Here is a 19,975-nt window from a genome sequence, read left to right on the forward strand (position 1 = left end):
GGGGTGCCATGCTATGCACATGAATCTGTTCTTTCCCTTTTCTTCTTGTTGTCGTCTCTCTTCGTTGGTTAGTCTCACTTCATCCACTCACTGCGCATCTCCCTGCCTGCCTGTCAGTCCACTGTTGTACATCTTCTGCCAGCTCCAATTTGTCCTGATTTTAGTTTCCTTCATCAAACCCACTGACTTACTATACCCTGCCTGTTGTAGCGGTTTCCTACAGAACAATCTTCTGTTTGTCTGTCTTTACAGTCTGCGTTACATAGTCTCCTGGGTATCTTGCTTAGCATTTTGTTCATTATTTGTAGCTCTGTCAAAAATAACATCTTGAAATCAGATATACGTTAATGATCATCAGCTTACCTACCAGGAGTCTGGATCTGAAAACGCTATAAATGTTTAATTCCTTTCATTCTGTTCCAGACTATTTCTCTTGGTGAAACACCAGCAGCTTCATGAAAGGAGTTGTTGTTAATCAGAAACAAATAAGTATTTTCAGGTGGACTTCAGAACTAGGTTGTTGTTTTTAATGCATCAACAGCCAGGTGTCAGGCCCCCTATCATTACGAACACCAGTAGAATTATAACAAAGCAGGAATGGTAGTACAGAGATGAGGGAATAGGTGCCACAGGAAAGAATTGCACACATTTTTCGGTGGTTGGGTGGGAGAGGAAATTGGCAGAGGCCACAGTGGCCGGGCCACATGCTTGCAGGCCATTAATGGGGATATTTTCAATTAGTCATGCTTCCAAGAGCAAGTCCCGCTCACTGTATTTACAGCCCCTGTCCCCTCACCCCCCCACAGCGCTACACAATACCTCCTAGCAATAGATTACTCAGCTCTATTGATCTCTTGCACCATTCCAACCTGAGTGTTTTTTTATTTATTTATTTTTCTCTTTCCCCTGCTCTCCTCCCCCTATTCTCCATCCCTCTCTTCTCTCTCCTTCTCCCTTGTATTGTGTGAATCACCTGGAGGTAACGCTGAGTGAAAATTGGTTTCTGATTCCCCCATCACTGCTGTTGATTCATTTCACAGCCACTCTCTCTGCCACTCAGCCTGGTTTGCCCTCAGCACAGACTATTTTTGCGTCCCAAATGGCACCATATTCCTTATTTAGTGCACTATATAGGGAATAGGGTGCCCTTTTAGGATGCAGCCTAGCTCAGCTTTGTCAAACAGGCATGGCTATGTTGGCCAGGATGGGTTTTGTTAAACCACTACTAGACAACAGACAATTCACTAGGCTACAAGACGGTGGTCTACTAGGCTACAAGACGGTGGTCTACTAGGCTGCAAGACGGTGGTCTACTAGGCTACAAGACGGTGGTCTACTAGGCTACAAGACGGCGGTGTACTAGGCTACAAGACGGCGGTGTACTAGGCTACAAGACGGCGGTGTACTAGGCTGCAAGACGGCGGTGTACTAGGCTGCAAGACGGCGGTGTACTAGGCTGCAAGACGGCGGTCTACTAGGCTGCAAGACGGCGGTCTACTAGGCTGCAAGACGGCGGTGTACTAGGCTGCAAGACGGCGGTGTACTAGGCTGCAAGACGGCGGTGTACTAGGCTGCAAGACGGCGGTGTACTAGGCTGCAAGACGGCGGTGTACTAGGCTGCAAGGCGGTGCGGTGTACTAGGCACTAGGCTACAAGGCGGTGCGGTGTACTAGGCACTAGGCTACAAGACGGCGGTGTACTAGGCACTAGGCTACAAGGTGGTGCGGTGTACTAGGCTACAAGACGGTGGTGTGCGAGGCACTAGGCTACAAGACGGTGGTGTGCGAGGCACTAGGCTACAAGACGGTGGTCTGTGAGGCACTAGGCTACAAGACGGTGGTCTGTGAGGCACTAGGCTACCACGGGGGTCTGTGAGGCACTAGGCTACAAGACGGTGGTCTGTGAGGCACTAGGCTACAAGACGGTGGTCTGTGAGGCACTAGGCTACAAGACGGTGGTCTGTGAGGCACTAGGCTACCACGGGGGTCTGTGAGGCACTAGGCTACCACGGGGGTCTGTGAGGCACTAGGCTACAAGACGGTGGTCTACGAGGCACCTCTATGTATTACACTTGACCTCTTTGTCTTTTCTGTTGAGATTGATGGGGTTGTTTCTGCAGTGACATGTTGACTAAAGGTGTGTGTGTGTTTAACCGTGTCCATCCAGGTATGACAAGGAGGGTCATTCTATGGATGGCCAGTCTCTGACGGAGGCAAGGACAGGTGGAGGAGGAGGGAACACCAACTGGAAGACCCTGGCTGACATCAAGACGGAGCACCTTGGACACGGAGACAAGGTTTTTTGCTCACGCACACACGCCAGCACACACTCACACGAACATACTTTTTTGTAGACAAACATGTACATCAAACAGTCTAAAATATATTTTTCTTGACTTGATTCAAAGCAAGAATATTCAAGGACAAACTGAAAGACAATATCGAATACAAGCGATCTCTTCTTTGAAGGTGGGAAGTAGACCAACCTGCATTGTGGATCCAACACACAGCAGCATCTCTATCTCAGTCACCATGGAACACTGGAACCTTGTCACTTCATCCTGGCTTTCCAAGGATTCTCTTCTCTTTGTTGGCATTCATGATAAGTCTTTAATCAGAGCGACTCATTAAATGACTGCTGCAGGATCCCAAGCTTATTTTTAAAGCAGAATGCTAGCTTGTTTCTGTCCAAAATGTGACCCTCTTTCCTACATGGTGCACTACTTTTGGCCAGGGCTCAATGGCACGCTATTCCCTATGGGACCTGGTCAAAAGTAGTGCATTATATAGGGAATAGGGTGCCATTTGGGATGCACCCTATGGTATTCTGATGATCTCCCTCTCATTAATCACCAACATAGTAGGTGTCCTCTGCTGCCCTCTCCCTACCTAGGTATGTGCTTTGTGACGTCACATTTATCTCCCATATTGATTGTGAAGATAAGAGTAACTCCATTCATTAATCTTGGTAATGAAGTGATTGCTCTCATATAAGTCAAGTAATATATGTGCTTAAAATTTCAGCTTCTTATTTTCATTTTATGAGAAGGGTGGAAAGGTGTATATAATTATAATCTAAGTTTATGGAAACTGATATGTTTAATATTTGTAATATAAAACTATATTATTTAATCCTGGGCCTTGGTTATTAACCTCTGTTTTGGGATAAGGGATGAGAGGATTTGAATTGGGTTTATTTGACTGACGTTGTGTGAGGAGTGTTCTCTGGTTAGAAGGGCACTGGGAGAGAGGGGGGATCGACAGAGAGGGGATGATACAAAAGCTCAGGATTGACTGGGAGGGAGATGGAGAATCTAAATCAAATTCTATTTGTCACATGCGCCTAATACAGCAGGTGTAGACCTTACCGTGAAATGCTTACTTACAAGCCCTTAACCAACAATGCAGTTCAAGAAATAGAGTTAATAACGTATTTACTAAATAAACAAAAGTTTATTTAAAAAAGTAACACTAACGAGGCTATATACAGGGGGTACCGAGTCAATGTGTGGGGGTACATGTTAATCCAGGTAATTTGTACGTGTACAGTTGAAGTCGGAAGTATACATACAGTGAGGGGGGAAAGTATTTGATCCCCTGCTGATTTTTTACGTTAGCCCACTTTCAAAGAAATGATTAGTCTATCATTTTAATGGTAGGTTTATTTGAACAGTGAGAGACAGAATAACAACAACAAAAAATCCAGAAAAACGCATGTCAAAAATGTAATAAAATTATTTGCATTTTAATGAGGGAAATAAGTATTTGACCCCTCTGCAAAACATGACTTAGTACTTGGTGGCAAAACCCTTGTTGGCAATCACAGAGGTCAGACGTTTCTTGTAGTTGGCCACCAGGTTTTTACACATCTCAGGAGGGATTTTATCCCACTCCTCTTTGCAGATCTTCTCCAAGTCATTAAGGTTTCGAGGCTGACGTTTGTCAACTCGAACCTTCAGCTCCCTCCACAGATTTTCTATGGGATTAAGGTCTGGAGACTGGCTAGGCCACTCCAGGACCTTAATGTGCTTCTTCTTGAGCCACTCCTTTGTTGCCCTGGCCGTGTGTTTTGGGTCATTGTCGTGCTGGAATACCCATCCACGACCCATTTTCAATGCCCTGGCTGAGGGAAGGAGGTTCTCACCCAAGATTTGATGGTACATGGCCCCGTCCATCGTCCCTTTGATGCGGTGAAGTTGTCCTGTCCCCTTTGCAGAAAAACACCCCCAAAGCATAATGTTTCCACCTCCATGTTTGACGGTGGAGATGGTGTTCTTGGGGTCATAGGCAGCATTCCTCCTCCTCCAAACACGGCCAGTTGAGTTGATGTCAAAGAGCTCCATTTTGGTCTCATCTGACCACAACACTTTCACCAGTTGTTCTCTGAATCATACAGATGTTCATTGGCAAACTTCAGACGGGCATGTATATGTATTCTTGAGCAGGGGGACCTTGCGGGCGCTGCAGGATTTGTCGTTCCAGCTGCCTTGAGATCATTGACAAGATCCTCCCGTGTAGTTCTGGGCTGATCCCTCACCGTTCTCATGATCATTGCAACTCCACGAGGTGAGATCTTGCATGGAGCCCCAGGCCGAGGGATATTGACAGTTCTTTTGTGTTTCTTCCATTTGCGAATAATCGCACCAAATGTTGTCACCTTTTCACCAAGCTGTTTGGCGATGGTCTGTAGCCCATTCCAGCGTTGTGTAGGTCTACAATCTTGTCCCTGATATCCTTGGAGAGCTCTTTGGTCTTGGCCATGGTGGAGAGTTTGGAATCTGATTGATTGCTTCTTTGGACAGGTGTCATTTTTACAGGTAACAAGCTGCGGTTAGGAGCACTCCCTTTAAGAGTGTGCTCCTAATCTCAGCTCGTTACCTGTATAAAAGACACTTGGGAGCCAGAAATCTTTCTGATTTGAGAGGGGGTCAAATACTTATTTCCCTCATTAAAATGCAAATCAATTTATAAAATTTCTGAAATGCGTTTTTCTGGATATTTTTGTTGTTATTCTGTCTTTCACTGTTCAAATAAACCTACCATTAAGATTATAGACTGATCTTTTCTTAGTCAGTGGCAAACGTACAAAATCAGCAGGGGATCAAATACTTTTTTCCCCCACTGTACACTTATGTTGGAGTCATTAAGACTCGTTTTTAAACCACTCCACGAGTTTATTGTTAACAAACTATAGTTTTGGCAAGTCAGTTAGGATATCTAGGACACAGAATTTTTCCTGTTTACAGACAAATTATTTCACTTACAGTGAATTATATCAAAATTCCAGTGGTTCAGAAGTTTACATACACTAAGTTGACTGTGCCTTTAAACAGCTTGGAAAATTCCAGAAAATGATGTCATGGCTTTAGAAGCTTCTGATTGACTCAAATGATGTCAATTAGCCTATTGGTGGTGTACCTGTGGATGTATTTCAAGGCCTACCTTCAAACTCAGTGCCTCTTTGCTTGACATGGGAAAATCTAAAGAAATCAACCAAGACCTCAGGAAAAGAAATGGTGACCTCCAAGTCTGGTTCATCCTTGGGAGCAATTTCCAAATGCCTGAAGGTACCACGTTCATCTGTACAAACAATAGTACGCACGTATAATCACCATGGGACTACGCAGACGTCATACGGCTCAGGAATGAGACACGTTCTGGCTCCTAGAGATGAACGTACTTTGGTGCTAAAAGTGCAACTCAATCCCAGAACAACAGCAAAGAACCTTGTGAAGATGCTGGAGGAAACGGGTACAAAAGTATCTATATCCACAGTAAAACGAGTCCTATATCGACACAACCTGGAAGGCCGCTCAGCAAGGAAGAAGCCACTGCTCCAAAACAGCTATAAAAACGCCAGACTATGATTTGCAGCTGCACATGGGGACAAAGATCGTACTTCTTGGAGAAATGTCCTCTGGTCTGATGAGACAAAAATAGAACTGTTTGGCCATAATGACCATCATTATGTTTTGAGGAAAAACGGGGAGGCTTGCAAGCCGAGGAACACCATCCCAACCGTGATGCACGGCGGTGGCAGCATCATGTTGTGGGGTGCTTTGCTGCAGGAGGGACTGGTGCACTTCACAAAATAGATGGCATTATGTGGATACATTGAAGCAACATCTCAAGACATCAGTCAGGAAGTTAAAGCTTGGTTGCAAATTGGTCTTCCAAATGGACAATGATCCCAAGCATACATCCAAGTCAAGGTATTAGAGTGGTCATCACAAAGCCCGGACCTCAATCCTATAGAAGATTTGTGGGCAGAATTGAATAAATGTGTGCGAGCAAGGAGGCCTACAAACCAGACTCAGTTACACCAGCTCTGTCAGGAGGAATGGGCCAAAATTCACCCAGCTTATTGTGGGAAGCTTGTAGAAGGCTACCCAAAACGTTTGACCCAAGTTAAATAATTTAAAGGCAATGCTACCAAATTCTAATTGAGTGTATGTGAACTTCTGACCCACTGGGAGTGTGATGGAAAAAATAAAAGCTGAAATAGAAAATAAATCAATTATTCTGACATTTCACATTCTTAAAATAAAGTGGTTATCCTAACTGACCTTAGACAGGGAATTTTTACTAGGATTAAATGTCAGGAATTGTGAAAAACTGAGTTTAACCTCTCTAGGGCCGGCGAGACGAAATCGTCCCACCTACGTAACAGCCAGTGGAATCCTGTGGCGCGTTATTCAAATACCTTAGAAATGCTATTACTTCAATTTCTCAAACATATTACTATTTTACAGCATTTTAAAGACAAGACTCTCGTTAATCTAACCACACTGTCCGATTTCAAAAAGGCTTTACAACGAAAGCAAAACATTAGATTATGTCAGCAGAGGACCCAGCCAGAAATAATCAGACACCCATTTTTCAAGCTAGCATATAATGTCACATAAACCCAGAAGACAGCTAAATGCAGCACTTACCTTTGATGATCTTCATCAGATGACAACCCTAGGACATTATGTTATACAATACATGCATGTTTTGTTCAATCAAGTTCATATTTATATCAAAAAACAGCTTTTTACATTAGCATGTGACGTTCAGAACTAGCATACCCCCGCAAACTTCCGGCGAATTTACTAACAATTTACTAAATTACTCACGATAAACGTTCACAAAAAGCATACCAATTATTTTAAGAATTATAGACACAGAACTCCTCTATGCACTCGATATGTCCGATTTTAAAATAGCTTTTTGGTGAAAGCACATTTTGCAATATTCTAAGTAGATAGCCCGGCATCACAGGGCTAGCTATTTAGACACCCAGCAAGTTTAGCCTTCACCAAACTCCGATTTACTATTAGAAAAGTTTGATTACCTTTGGTGTTCTTCGTCAGAATGCACTCCCAGGACTTCTACTTCAATAACAAATGTTGGTTTGGTCCCAAATAATCCGTAGTTATGTTCCAACAGCGGCGTTTTGTTCGTGCGTTCAAGACACTATCCGAATGGTAAATAAGGGTCACGCGCACGGCGCATTTCGTGACAAAAAAAATCTAAATATTCCATTACCGTACTTCGAAGCATGTCAACCACTGTTTAAAATCAATTTTTATGCCATTGTCCTCTGATCGGCCACTTGTCAAAGGCGATAATGTGTTTCAGCCAGAGGCTGCCTCGATATCGTTCAGCTTTTTCCCGGGCTCTGAGAGCCTATGGGAGCCGTAGGAAGTGTCACGTTACAGCAAAGGTCCTCAGTCTTCAATAAACAGAGGCAAGAAGAACAACACCTTGTCAGACAGGCCACTTCCTGCATGAAATCTTCTCAGGTTTTTGCCTGCCATATGAGTTCTGTTATACTCACAGACACCATTCAAACAGTTTTAGAAACTTTAGGGTGTTTTCTATCCAAAGCCGTTTTTTTATCCGGCCGTGTAAATACTGCCCCCTAGCCCTAACAGGTTAAATGTATTTGGCTAAGGTGTATGTAAACTTCCGACTTCAACTGTAGGTAGGGGTGAAGTGACTATGCATTGATAATAAACAGCGTGTAGCAGCAGTGTAAATACAAAGGGGGGTCAATGTAAATAGTCCGGGTGGCCATTTGATTAGTTGTTCAGCAGTCTTATGTCTTGGGATTAGAAGCTGTTAAGGAGTCCTTTGGTCCTAGACTTGGTGCTCCAGTGCTGCTTTTAACAATTTTTTTGGTGCCTTCCTCTGACACCGCCTGGTATAGAACCCCTGAAGGTCCTGGATGGCAGAATGCTTGACCCCTGTGATGTACTGGGCCGTACGCAATACCCTCTAGGGCCTTACGTTCAGATGTCGAGCAGTTGCCATACCAGGCGGTGATGCAACCAGTCAGGATGCTATCGATGGTGCGGCTGTAGAACTTTTTGAGGATCTGGGGACCCATGCCAAATCTTTTCCTGACGGGGAAAAGGTGTTGTTGTGCCCTCTTCACAACTGTCTTGGTGTGTTTTGACCATGATAGTTCATTGGTGATGTGGACACCAAGGAACTTAACTCTCAACCCACTCCACTACAGCCCCATCAAAGTTAATGGGGGCCTGTTCGGCCCTCCTTTCCTTTAGTTCATGATCAACTCCTTTGTCTTGCTCACATTGAGAAAGGTTGTTCTGGCACCACACTGCCAGGTCTCTGACCTCCTCCCTATAGGCTATGTTGTCGGTGATCAGCCTACCACTGTTGTGTCGTCAGAACATTTTATGGTGTTGGAGTCGTTTGGCCATACAGTCGTGGTTGAACAGGGAGTACAGGAGGTGACTAAGCAGGCACCCCTGAGTGTTGAGGATCAGCGTGGCAGATGTGTTGTTGCCTTGTCTTACCACCTGGGGGCAGCCCATCAGGAAGTCCAGGATCCAGTTGCAGAAGTAGGTGTTTAGTCCCAGGGTCCTTAGCTTAGTGATGAGCTTTGTGGGCACTATGGTGTTGAACGCTGAGCTGTAGTCAATGAATTGAACAACATTCTTACATAGGTGTTCCTTTTGTCCAGGTGGGAAAGGGCAGTGTGGAGTGCGATTGAGATTGCGTCATCTGTTGATCTGTTGGGGAGGTTTGCGAATTGAAGTGGGTCTAAGGTTTCTGACATGATTGTGTTGACCAGCCTTTCAAAGCACTTCATGGCTTACCGACATGAGTGCTACGTGGCGGTAATCATTTTGGCAGGTTACCTTCGCTTTGTTAGGCACAGGGACTGTGGTGGTCTGTTTGAAACATGTAGGTATTACAGACTTGGCCAGGGAGAGGTTGATCATGTCAGTGAAGACACTTGCCAGGTGGTCCGCGCATGCTTTGAGTACACGTCCTGGTAATCTGTCAGGCCCGGCAGCTTTGTGAATGTTGACCTGTTTAAAGGTCTTGGTCACATCAGTTACGGAGAGCGTGATCACACACATAAACGGCAATTAGCTTGTCTGGTAGGCTCACGTCACTGGGCAGCTCGCGGCTGGGTTTACCTTTGTGGTCCGTAATAGTTTAAGCCCTGCCACATCCGACGAGCGTCAAAGCCGGTGTAGTAGGATTCAATCTTAGTCCTATATTGATGCTTTGCCTGTTTGAGGTTCGTCAGACGTCATAGCGGGATTTCTTATAAGCGTCCAGATTAGTGTGCCACTCCTTGAAAGCGGCAGCTCTAGCCTTGAGCTCGGTGTGGAAATGTACATGCGTTCACTGTGGGATGACATCGTCGATGCACTTTATGTTGAAGACAGTGACTGATACGGTATACTCCTCAATGCCATTGAATGAATCCCGGAACATATTCCAGTCTGTGCTAGCACAACAGTCCTGAAGCGTAGCATCCGTGTCATCTGAGCCCTTCCGTATTGAGCGAGTCACTGGTACTTTTGCTTGTAAGCAGGAATCAGGAGGATATAATTATTGTCAAAGGAAGGGCAAGGGAGAGCTTTGTTTGCGTGTCTGTGTGTGGAGTAAAGGTGGTCTAGAGTTTAAAATATATATATATATATTAGGTAGAAAGGATTTAAGTTTGCCTGCATTAAAGTCCCCGGCCACTAGGAGTGTCGCTTCTGGATGAGCATTTTCTTGGCCTTATACAGCTTGTTGAGTGTGGTCTTAGTGCCAGCATCGGGTTGTGGTGGAAAATAGACGGCTACGAATAATATAGATAGTGTGGTCTACAGCTTATCATGAGGTATTCTACCTCAGGCGAGCAATACCTCGAGACTTCTTTAATATTAGACATCACGCACCAGCAGTTATTGACAAATGGACACACGCCCCTGATCTTACCAGACGTAGCTACTCTGTCCTGCCGATGCACGGAGAAGCCAGCCAGCTCTATATTATCCGTGTCGTCGTTCAGCCAAGTCTCGTGAAACATAAGATATTACAGTTTTTAATGTCTTGTTGGTAGGATAGTCTTAATCGTGGATTGTCCAGTTTGTTTTCCAATGTTTGCACGTTGACCAATAATACCGAGGGTAGTGGTGGTTTACCTACTCGTCAGCGAATTCTTACAAGGCACCCCGCCCTCCTCCCCCCTTTTCTCCGTCTTCATGCTGATGACGGGGATTTGGGCCTTGTCTCGACAAAGCAGTATATCCTTCACGTCGGACTCATTAAAAAAAAAGTTGTCTAGTTCGAGGTGAGTAATCACTGTTCTGATGTCCAGAAGCTCTTTTTGGTCATAAGAGACGGTAGCAGCAACATTATGTACAAAATTAGTTGCAAACAATGCGAAAAAACAAACCAAATGGCAGAGTTGGTTAGGAGCCCATAAAACAGCAGCCATCCCCTCCGGCGCCATTATACTAGGAGAGGGGGACAATGGTAGAAAAGCTCAGGCTTGACTAACGGACACAGGTGGACTCGGGTCGTGTGAAGGACTGAGGTGTTGGAGAATGGATAGAGTGCTTTGGAGTATAGACAGGCTTGGGTCAAAGAGCATGTGAGAAAATGTCCTACCTTAGCAAACGGAGGAGAAAATGGGGCATGTTGTTCCAAATATATAGGCCTAGATAAATAATAGAAGAGCAACACTCGACTAGAAACCTATTTGTGGCTAAATCCCTACCTGTCTGTGTGCATGGAGGATGTTGGGGCATTGCTGTGGTGATTGGCTCAGTGGCTGGCTGGGCTTTAGTAGTGTTGCTCCTGGCTCTCGGTGATCTAGTCCTGGTTCTGCAGCTCTCCAGGGCCTGGTGTCACCAAGCCTCAGTATAGCGCTCTTATTGTTCTTTCTTGAATCCTGCCGCTCCTTACATTGTAGTGTATGGACACTATATAGGCTGACCAGTTACTTGACACGCTCCTCACATTGTAGTGTATAGACACTATATAGGCTGACCAGTTACTTGATACGCTCCTCACATTGTAGTGTATGGACACTATATAGGCTGACCAGTTACTTGATACGCTCCTCACATTGTAGTGTATGGACACTATATAGGCTGACCAGTTACTTGATACGCTCCTCACATTGTAGTGTATAGACACTATATAGGCTGACCAGTTACTTGATACGCTCCTCACATTGTAGTGTATGGACACTATATAGGCTGACCAGTTACTTGATACGCTCCTCACATTGTAGACTTTGTAGGTTACTTGCACACATTATTGCCATTATTGTGGATTAATATAATTGTTTAAAACATTTACATGCTTTGGAAGAAAAAACGATTTCCCTAAAATCACATGGACACATCTGAAATCAGGCTACCTGATAGATAAATGCTCAAAATCGCCAATCAAAATAGACGTTCTACTACCGTGACCATGTTATTTTTGCAAATCCTTTTTGTTTCGGCGTATAAAGTTTGATGTGAAATCTATTTTTAAGATGTATACTTTCAGTTTTTCTGAACTCACTTCTCTCGCGCATAAGAGGGAGGCTACCGGTGCTGGCACATACGCAGACCTGTTTTTTTACACCTTTATTTAACTAGGCAAGTCAGTTAAGAACAAATTCTTATTTACAATGACGGCCTAGGAACAGTGGGTTAACTGCCTTGAACGACAGATGTTTGCCTTGTCAGCTCGGGGATTCGATCTAGCAACCTTTTTGTTACTGGCCCAACGCCTGCCTCCCCACCACTGGAACACTGATTAAGCTGTTTACATGTCCAAATAATTTGAAAGATTGCTCAGAAAACCAGGTGTTTTAATCACTGTATGCTTACTTTCAGTTTGGCCTTTTGCTGATGTTTTTTAAAATTAACATGGTAAAGTGCATGTAAACGTTGTCACTATCTCATTGTAGAGTAGGCAGTTGGCACTATATAGGCTAACCAGTATGAGCATTGCTGATTCACTAGTTCCTTTGACCTTCACCAGAGTCCTCCACACTATCCATTAGCCCCCTGTTGGGTTAAGGAGCTTTCTCCTGGCATTAGGCTGTGGTGTGGGAGGAGGAGGGGAGAAGAGGAGAGGTGTGACCCAGGGCTCTAGTTCAGCCTGTAGTGTCTGTGTGTGCTGAAGGCTGGGTTTGACAGAGGAGCTGACTCGAGCTCAGTCTGTCCTCCTCGTACTGTTCACGCTCAGCCCGTAGAGACTCAGAGACATGGGGTCACAAGGTCGGCCCTCTCAAAGCCCTCCGCAAGTCAGCGGCAATTAATTGTCCCTGTCACAAAGTCTCTGTCAAAACCTCCAATTTACACAACACCGGCTTGCCCTGTCGACAGCGAATGGCTAACCCCGTCCACAGTCCGCTCCTTCCCGATGGCTTGACACTGCCTGCGTATGTAAAGCCTTGTGACAGAGACAGAAGAAAAATGTCTTCAGTGGTCTCATCTCTCTCTCTGTGGTGAGTGACATGGTAATTGCGGAGGTATTAACTTGGTTAATTAGTACTCTTTGGGGAAGCTGCAGTGTGGGAAGGGAAATATGTGGTGTTTGTTAAAACACCTGTAGTTTTAAAGGCAGATTCCATGCGTTGAAAGGGGAGAGATTTGTCTCTCATTTGGCCACTGTCATTGATTACTCCCCAAGTGTTTTGTGGTCTGAAGTGACATAAAATATAAATTGTCCTTCTGTGCAATTTAATTATGGCTGTATTCCTTAGGCATACTGACAGTGTCCAGCAGTCAGCCTATGGGGAGAGAGCAAAATCAATTACGGCCAATGTGGCGGAAACGTTCCCTTTTAGTTTTTCTATTTATTTCCTTTGAAACTGGAGGTTAAGACTTTGCCTGGGGCCTCCATCTAGATTGTGAACTATAGAGAGAAAGAAAGAGAAACTCTTGCATGCGGAATTCTCAATGAAGTGCACCAGGCAGAAATGTCCTGTTTCCTGTCCCCTGCTTTCCTTTCTGTACGCCAGGCAATGTTCCCCTCCATGAATATGAATCAGGACGTCCAGGTTATTACAATCCCCTGTTGTAATCCTACTGTAGGCCATTATTGTGTAAGGGAGTGTTATGGGTTTTTAAAAGAGCATACCCTGTTTTGTCCTCTGGATGAATCCTAATGACTGACTGATGAAGGTGTTTGGCCTCAGAGGTTCTCCTGTGTGTGTTTCCATAATGAGATATTACCATGTGGTGCTGCCTATAGGCCCTGGTCGAAAGTAATGTACTACATAGGGAATAGGGCGCTGTTTGGGATGTAGACTGTGTTAAGACGTGGAGGTGTCTGCTCCTTTCACTCCCCTTCAACGTGACCCTGTTTTCACCTCACTGGGCCTCTGTCACCTCATTGTCACATCTCTGTCCCCATGGCCACCTGCAGGGTGGTGATGAGCAGTAGGAGGGGGAGAGAGATTCCACCTGTCTGTGGCAAAAAGGCGTATGAGGTGGTGGGTGGGGGTATAGAAACAGGAAGGGAGCTCTACAACATTTTGACAGAACGAGAGGCGACGGGACTCCTCTCCAACCCTGTTGACAGAACGAGAGGCGACGGGACTCCTCTCCAACCCTGTTGACAGAACGAGAGGCGACGGGACTCCTCTCCAACCCTGTTGACAGAACGAGAGGCGACGGGACTCCTCTCCAACCCTGTTGACAGAACGAGAGGCGACGGGACTCCTCTCCAACCCTGTTGACAGAACGAGAGGCGACGGGACTCCTCTCCAACCCTGTTGACAGAACGAGAGGCGACGGGACTCCTCTCCAACCCTGTTGACAGAACGAGAGGCGACGGGACTCCTCTCCAACCCTGTTGACAGAACGAGAGGCGACGGGACTCCTCTCCAACCCTGTTGACAGAACGAGAGGCGACGGGACTCCTCTCCAACCCTGTTGACAGAACGAGAGGCGACGGGACTCCTCTCCAACCCTGTTGACAGAACGAGAGGCGACGGGACTCCTCTCCAACCCTGTTGACAGAACGAGAGGCGACGGGACTCCTCTCCAACCCTGTTGACAGAACGAGAGGCGACGGGACTCCTCTCCAACCCTGTTGACAGAACGAGAGGCGACGGGACTCCTCTCCAACCCTGTTGACAGAACGAGAGGCGACGGGACTCCTCTCCAACCCTGTTGACAGAACGAGAGGCGACGGGACTCCTCTCCAACCCTGTTGACAGAACGAGAGGCGACGGGACTCCTCTCCAACCCTGTTGACAGAACGAGAGGCGACGGGACTCCTCTCCAACCCTGTTGACAGAACGAGAGGCGACGGGACTCCTCTCCAACCCTGTTGACAGAACGAGAGGCGACGGGACTCCTCTCCAACCCTGTTGACAGAACGAGAGGCGACGGGACTCCTCTCCAACCCTGTTGACAGAACGAGAGGCGACGGGACTCCTCTCCAACCCTGTTGACAGAACGAGAGGCGACGGGACTCCTCTCCAACCCTGTTGACAGAACGAGAGGCGACGGGACTCCTCTCCAACCCTGTTGACAGAACGAGAGGCGACGGGACTCCTCTCCAACCCTGTTGACAGAACGAGAGGCGACGGGACTCCTCTCCAACCCTGTTGACACTGAGTCACGTCATTATGTTGCTCCCTCCCACAGCCCTTTGTCTGTCTCCATTTATGTATTTCAAGACTCGGCGTTGGGAAATTCTCAGCAGGTGTTGTCTGCTCTCCGACAGGCTAGGAATTATTCAGAAAGGCTGTTTATGTATATTGGGGTTATAAACTTTGCATATGCCCCCATAAAAAAAGATGAGGTAGCCTGCCTTTGCAGTTTTATATTTGTGTTTGGAGCTATGCTATGTAGATTGCGGTTGGATTCTTATTTTTGCATCCCACTGCAGTAATGTTTCTCTTTTAATAGAGTTTGAATATTCTAGTTTGTCCTCTTAGATCTGTTCTTTAGTGCTTATTAGTTGTTAGTTCTGTGCTGTGTAATGTCATGAACCTTATGTAGAAATCATAGACCAAACCTGCACATTACAATATGGCCTGCCACAAAACATCTCCATTTCAAAAGGATTGACAGAATGATTCTCGTGTGTTTGTGTGTGGGTGTGTCCGTCCGGGCGTACTCCTTCAGCTGCAGGTATAGCAATATGATCTTCCACAAAACATCTGAAGTGTACACTTTTAAAAAGGACTAAGAAGTATACTCAGTAATGTTGTCTGTGTGTGTCTCTCTCCAGGCAGACTACTTCAGCTGCATCGCCACCATAGTGTACATCCGTAAGGAGAACTGTCTGTACCAGGCATGCCCTAGTCAGGACTGCAATAAGAAGGTGGTGGACCAGCAGAACGGCATGTTCCGCTGTGAGAAGTGTGACAAAGAGTTCCCCAACTTCAAGTACCGACTCATCCTCTCTGTGAGTGGCTCAGCTCTGTCTAAACCCTCTGGCTTTCTGGCTGGATTCAGTACGCACAGTCAGAGGACCCACACACATGTAGGAACGCACACGCTGTGTCCCACCCTATTCACCCTCACTGTGACAGAGTTCCTGCCGGCTCCTGACCCTGTCCCCTAGGCCTCTATTCATTCTCTCATCCTCACAGGACCCTTGGTGGGGCTGTGTCTGCTGCTGCTGTGGCCGGGTGTGTCTTCCTCTGGGGGACTTATATACATACTGCCTCTCATTACTCTGCCTCTTGCGCTTTTTCTCTGGCACGCACACTTTCGCTTTCTGTCTTCCTCCCTCCTTTCACTCTTGCTCTCGCTTGTCTTCACACCCCTTTCTTTCTTTCACTCCTTTCTCTCCTTCCTTCTGGCCACAGTTTTCCCCTCTTCTCCCAGGACTCCAGCCAGTCTTCCCCTGTGGTTCTACTTCTCTGACGGTCTTTAACTCTCCCCGTCGGAGCTCTTTACACATGTTTGAAGAAGATTATTTAAGGCCATTCTGTTCTCGCTGCTGCAAGTGTTAAATAGTGGCTGGCTATTTCGGATTCATTTTATTTGTTTTGTTAGGTAGAAGTCAGGATTATGTTGAGTTAATTGCTCTATTCCCCCCCCATCAATGTTGAGGCATTTTTTTCTCTGCTTGTTAAAAATAGCAGCATTAAAATACTACCTCATTTAGTCAGCAAACGAGCTCTTGCAGCCAGACATCTAAAATAAGCTGCTTTTCTATTGTTTTGCACCTCTCGCCAGTCAGCATATTGCTTTTCTTCACAGAACTGGATCATAAGCTGGGAATATGCTACCACTGTGCGCAGCTCTCATCACACGTACACCTTGGTTCTGCTGGTGCCAAATGGAGAGTTCTATAATAATGATTTTCCCAGGAGTATAAACTTGTGCAATCGACAATACATTGAATATTCAGCAGCAACGTGACATCATTAACAATAATAAACCAAAGTATCAAATCTCTGAGAAGCCTACATTTTTAATAGACTGAATGCGTTCCAAATGGCACCCTATTCCCTATGTGTTGCATTTCTTTTGACCAGGGCCCATTGCACTCTAGTCAAAAGTGGTGCACTATAAAGAGAATAGGGTGCAATTTTTGTTGCAACCAATGATCAACAAAGCCCAGATGACCTTTGACTTTCCCCAGTACTCACTCCTAACATGCGTCTGTCTCTTTGTTCCTCCTCTCGTCCTGCAGGCCAACATAGCAGACTACGGGGACAACCAGTGGGTGACCTGCTTCCAGGAGAGTGCTGAAGCCATCTTGGGACAGAACGCTGCTTACCTAGGGCAGCTCAAGGACTCGGTGAGCCTGCCTGTCTCCCTCTCTGCCTGCCCGCCTGTCTGCCCGCCTGTCACCCTGTCTCGCTCCTTCTCTTTCTGGTTGAAAGCCTGGCCTGAGGAAAGGGCCTAGAGGAGGTGCTGAACCCCAGGCACGGTCTACTCTAGCCTGTCCCTGCCAGCCACCAGCACCAGCTACCTCTGCTCTGCCTAAACAGGCTGCTGTGCTGTGTGGTCTCTGTCCGCCCTCACACAGCCTCTATAACCCAAGGATTTCTATTGAAATAATCACAAGTGATTTTTAACAAAAAATGTTGCGCTACATTATTTTGAACATTTTAATTAGATGGAAAACGGCTTTGATTTAGAACCAGCCATCTTGATTAAAACAATGGCTTTTTAATGGAAACGAGCAAGTTTCTGAGTGTCATTAAAGTTGAATTGATCCCATTTTGTTAATTTTCATGCAGAATGAAGCTGCCTTCGAGGAGATCTTTCAGCAGGCCAACTTCCACACGTTTGTTTTCCGTAACAGAGTGAAGCTGGAGACCTACAATGTAAGTAGCGCCTGACAGATATGGGATTTTGGGATCCAATACAATGCTTATTTTTGGGAGGCAAAGTAGGCTATACCTGTTCCAATTTATCGGCCGATGTATTGTTTTTCAGACGTGATATGTCTCTTCAAAGATACTTTTGAATGTAATTTCTTACAATTGAAAACAAACATTAAGTGAACAGAAGTCCTAAGATTAGCATGTTTTTTTTCAGCATTTGTCAATATCGGTGGTATAAAGACCGATATGATAGACTTTTTTTCCTCTCTTTTAGATGTATCAGCCGATTTTAATCAGTCAACCGATATATTGATCTGACACTAAATGTATAAAATGACAGACATCAGGCTTGGGCGGTATCCAGATTGCCATACCTTCACGCCATCCCAGGATATTCAGTAATACCGACACTGAAAACAAGGGGCGCTGTTTTCAAACCCCACTGATACTCTGTAATCCGAAGGTTATCAATTCTAACAAGTACATGTGAAATCCTGTAGAGAATGCTAACTTAAATGCTAATGAGCACATTGCAAACATTTTGTACAGATTCTGACTTAAACTATACTAGTATACAAGTAACAGTTTGCTGCACGCACAAAACAAATATTAGCTAGCAAGGCTCTTGATCTAGGAGGGGATTCTCTGCTGTTACCAAGCGAATGCTTGATTTTGGAAGAAGCTAACCAGATAGATAGCTAATTAGCTACTAAATTAGCAAACCAAATGCAGAACTGCAGAGCATTTAGCACATTTTAGAGAGTTAACTTAATAGTTATAAGATATTTAGCTGGCAAATATTTTGTTGCGAGTTCCATACTGTAACTAGATCACCTGGCTCGTGCTGCACAACAAGGCTCAGGTCTCTTGTCATTGTGTGCTTGTAATAATGTAACGGTCTCTTGTCATTGTGTGCTTGTAATAATGTAACGGTCTCTTGTCATTGTGTGCTTGTAATAATGTAACGGTCTCTTGTCATTGTGTGCTTGTAATAATGTAACGGTCTCTTGTCATTGTGTGCTTGTAATAATGTAATGTATTACAAAATTGACTGCAGGTATTTACTTTAAAAAGTAGCAACAAATGTTCAACTTTTATTAAATTCCAAAATTGTTTCAGTGCTATTGACAGTATTGAAAAACCATCATGTGGCTTTTTCCAAATGCCCCGGTATACTGCCCAAGCCTAACAGACATTTATTACTTCATATCAGAGCGTGTTGCCAACTATGAGGTAGAGGTTGTGTGGTTCCATTCCAGTCATCTGGATGGGAGGAAAAAGAACACAGACACACATACATCTTGTTCAGAGGTTTGACTGAATGACAATTTATTGAAATCGGTATGTAAACAGCTTCTTTCTATGTTCAGCTGTGTGTGACGTTCATATTCCAATTGGCCTGACAAATATCAGCATTTGGCTGTGGCATTTCTCCTTTTATTGGTTGAATTGCCTCTCCTTCCATCCCTTCGTCTGTAGAGAGAGACCACAGAATAGAACAGACGGTGGGTTTTCTTGACACGACAGCTCGTTTTCAGGGGCTGTGTGAAAGGTGCACACAGATTAGTTGTGGTCACCCTCTCCTGGAAGCTACACAGATGGAGCCTTGTTTTGAGGGCACAGCATAAAATAATTGATTGGTTTGGGACTGAGAGCAGGGAGAGTTGGAACTCTGCCAGGGAGGCCCATTAACAACAGAAGAGTAGAGACCACTGTCTGTCACAACGTGTGTGTGTGTGTGTGTGTGTGTGTGTGTGTGTGTGTGTGTGAACACAGTCAGCTCAGCCTCTGCAGTTTACAGGAGCCTGCTGTTTCAAGGATGTCCTGGCCATTGCCTCAACCAAATGTTTCCTTAAAACATGTCTGGGCTTTCTGCTGCAAGCCAGTTTTCCTTGAGAGGGAAAAAAAAACAGTTTTTCTTACTTTGAGTCGTGTAGCTAGGTTGTAGAGCATGTTTTCTGACGTAGCATGAACAATGTAAGGGTCTCATATTGACATTCGACTGATGTAGGACGAACAATGTAAGGGTCTCATATTGACATTAGACTGATGTAGGATGAACAATGTAAGGGCCTCATATTGACATTAGACTGATGTAGGATGAACAATGTTAGGGTCTCATATTGACATTAGACTGATGTAGGATGAACAATGTAAGGGTCTCATATTGACATTCGACTGATGTAGGATGAACAATGTTAGGGTCTCATATTGACATAATTCATTTTTGTGTCACTAATTGACAAAGTCCATGTTTTTGTTCATGGTTGCCATGGTTAATGACTCCTACTACTACTTTACTAGACATCAGTACTACAGCATCATATGGTTAATGACTCATACCAATACTTTACTAGACATCAGTACTGTAGCATCATATGGTTAACCTCTCTTGGGTATGTGGGACGTGACCGTCCCACCTGCGGGACAC

The 19,975-nt window shown here is 45.2% G+C and overlaps 1 protein-coding gene across 1 annotated transcript in view; it reads left to right on the top strand.

Moving 5' to 3' along the window:
* The window catches only part of LOC115163438 (replication protein A 70 kDa DNA-binding subunit), a 48,436-nt gene that overhangs the window by 18,071 nt on the left and 10,390 nt on the right, over positions 1-19,975 (top strand). The window contains exons 13-16 of the mRNA XM_029715294.1: positions 2,167-2,296; positions 15,489-15,665; positions 16,905-17,012; positions 17,458-17,544. Of these exons, the coding sequence (XP_029571154.1) occupies positions 2,167-2,296; positions 15,489-15,665; positions 16,905-17,012; positions 17,458-17,544 (502 nt within the window). The remainder of the gene's footprint in view (positions 1-2,166; positions 2,297-15,488; positions 15,666-16,904; positions 17,013-17,457; positions 17,545-19,975) is intronic.

The sequence above is a fragment of the Salmo trutta genome, chromosome 26 (assembly GCF_901001165.1).
Source record: "Salmo trutta chromosome 26, fSalTru1.1, whole genome shotgun sequence".
NCBI lineage: Eukaryota > Metazoa > Chordata > Actinopteri > Salmoniformes > Salmonidae > Salmo > Salmo trutta.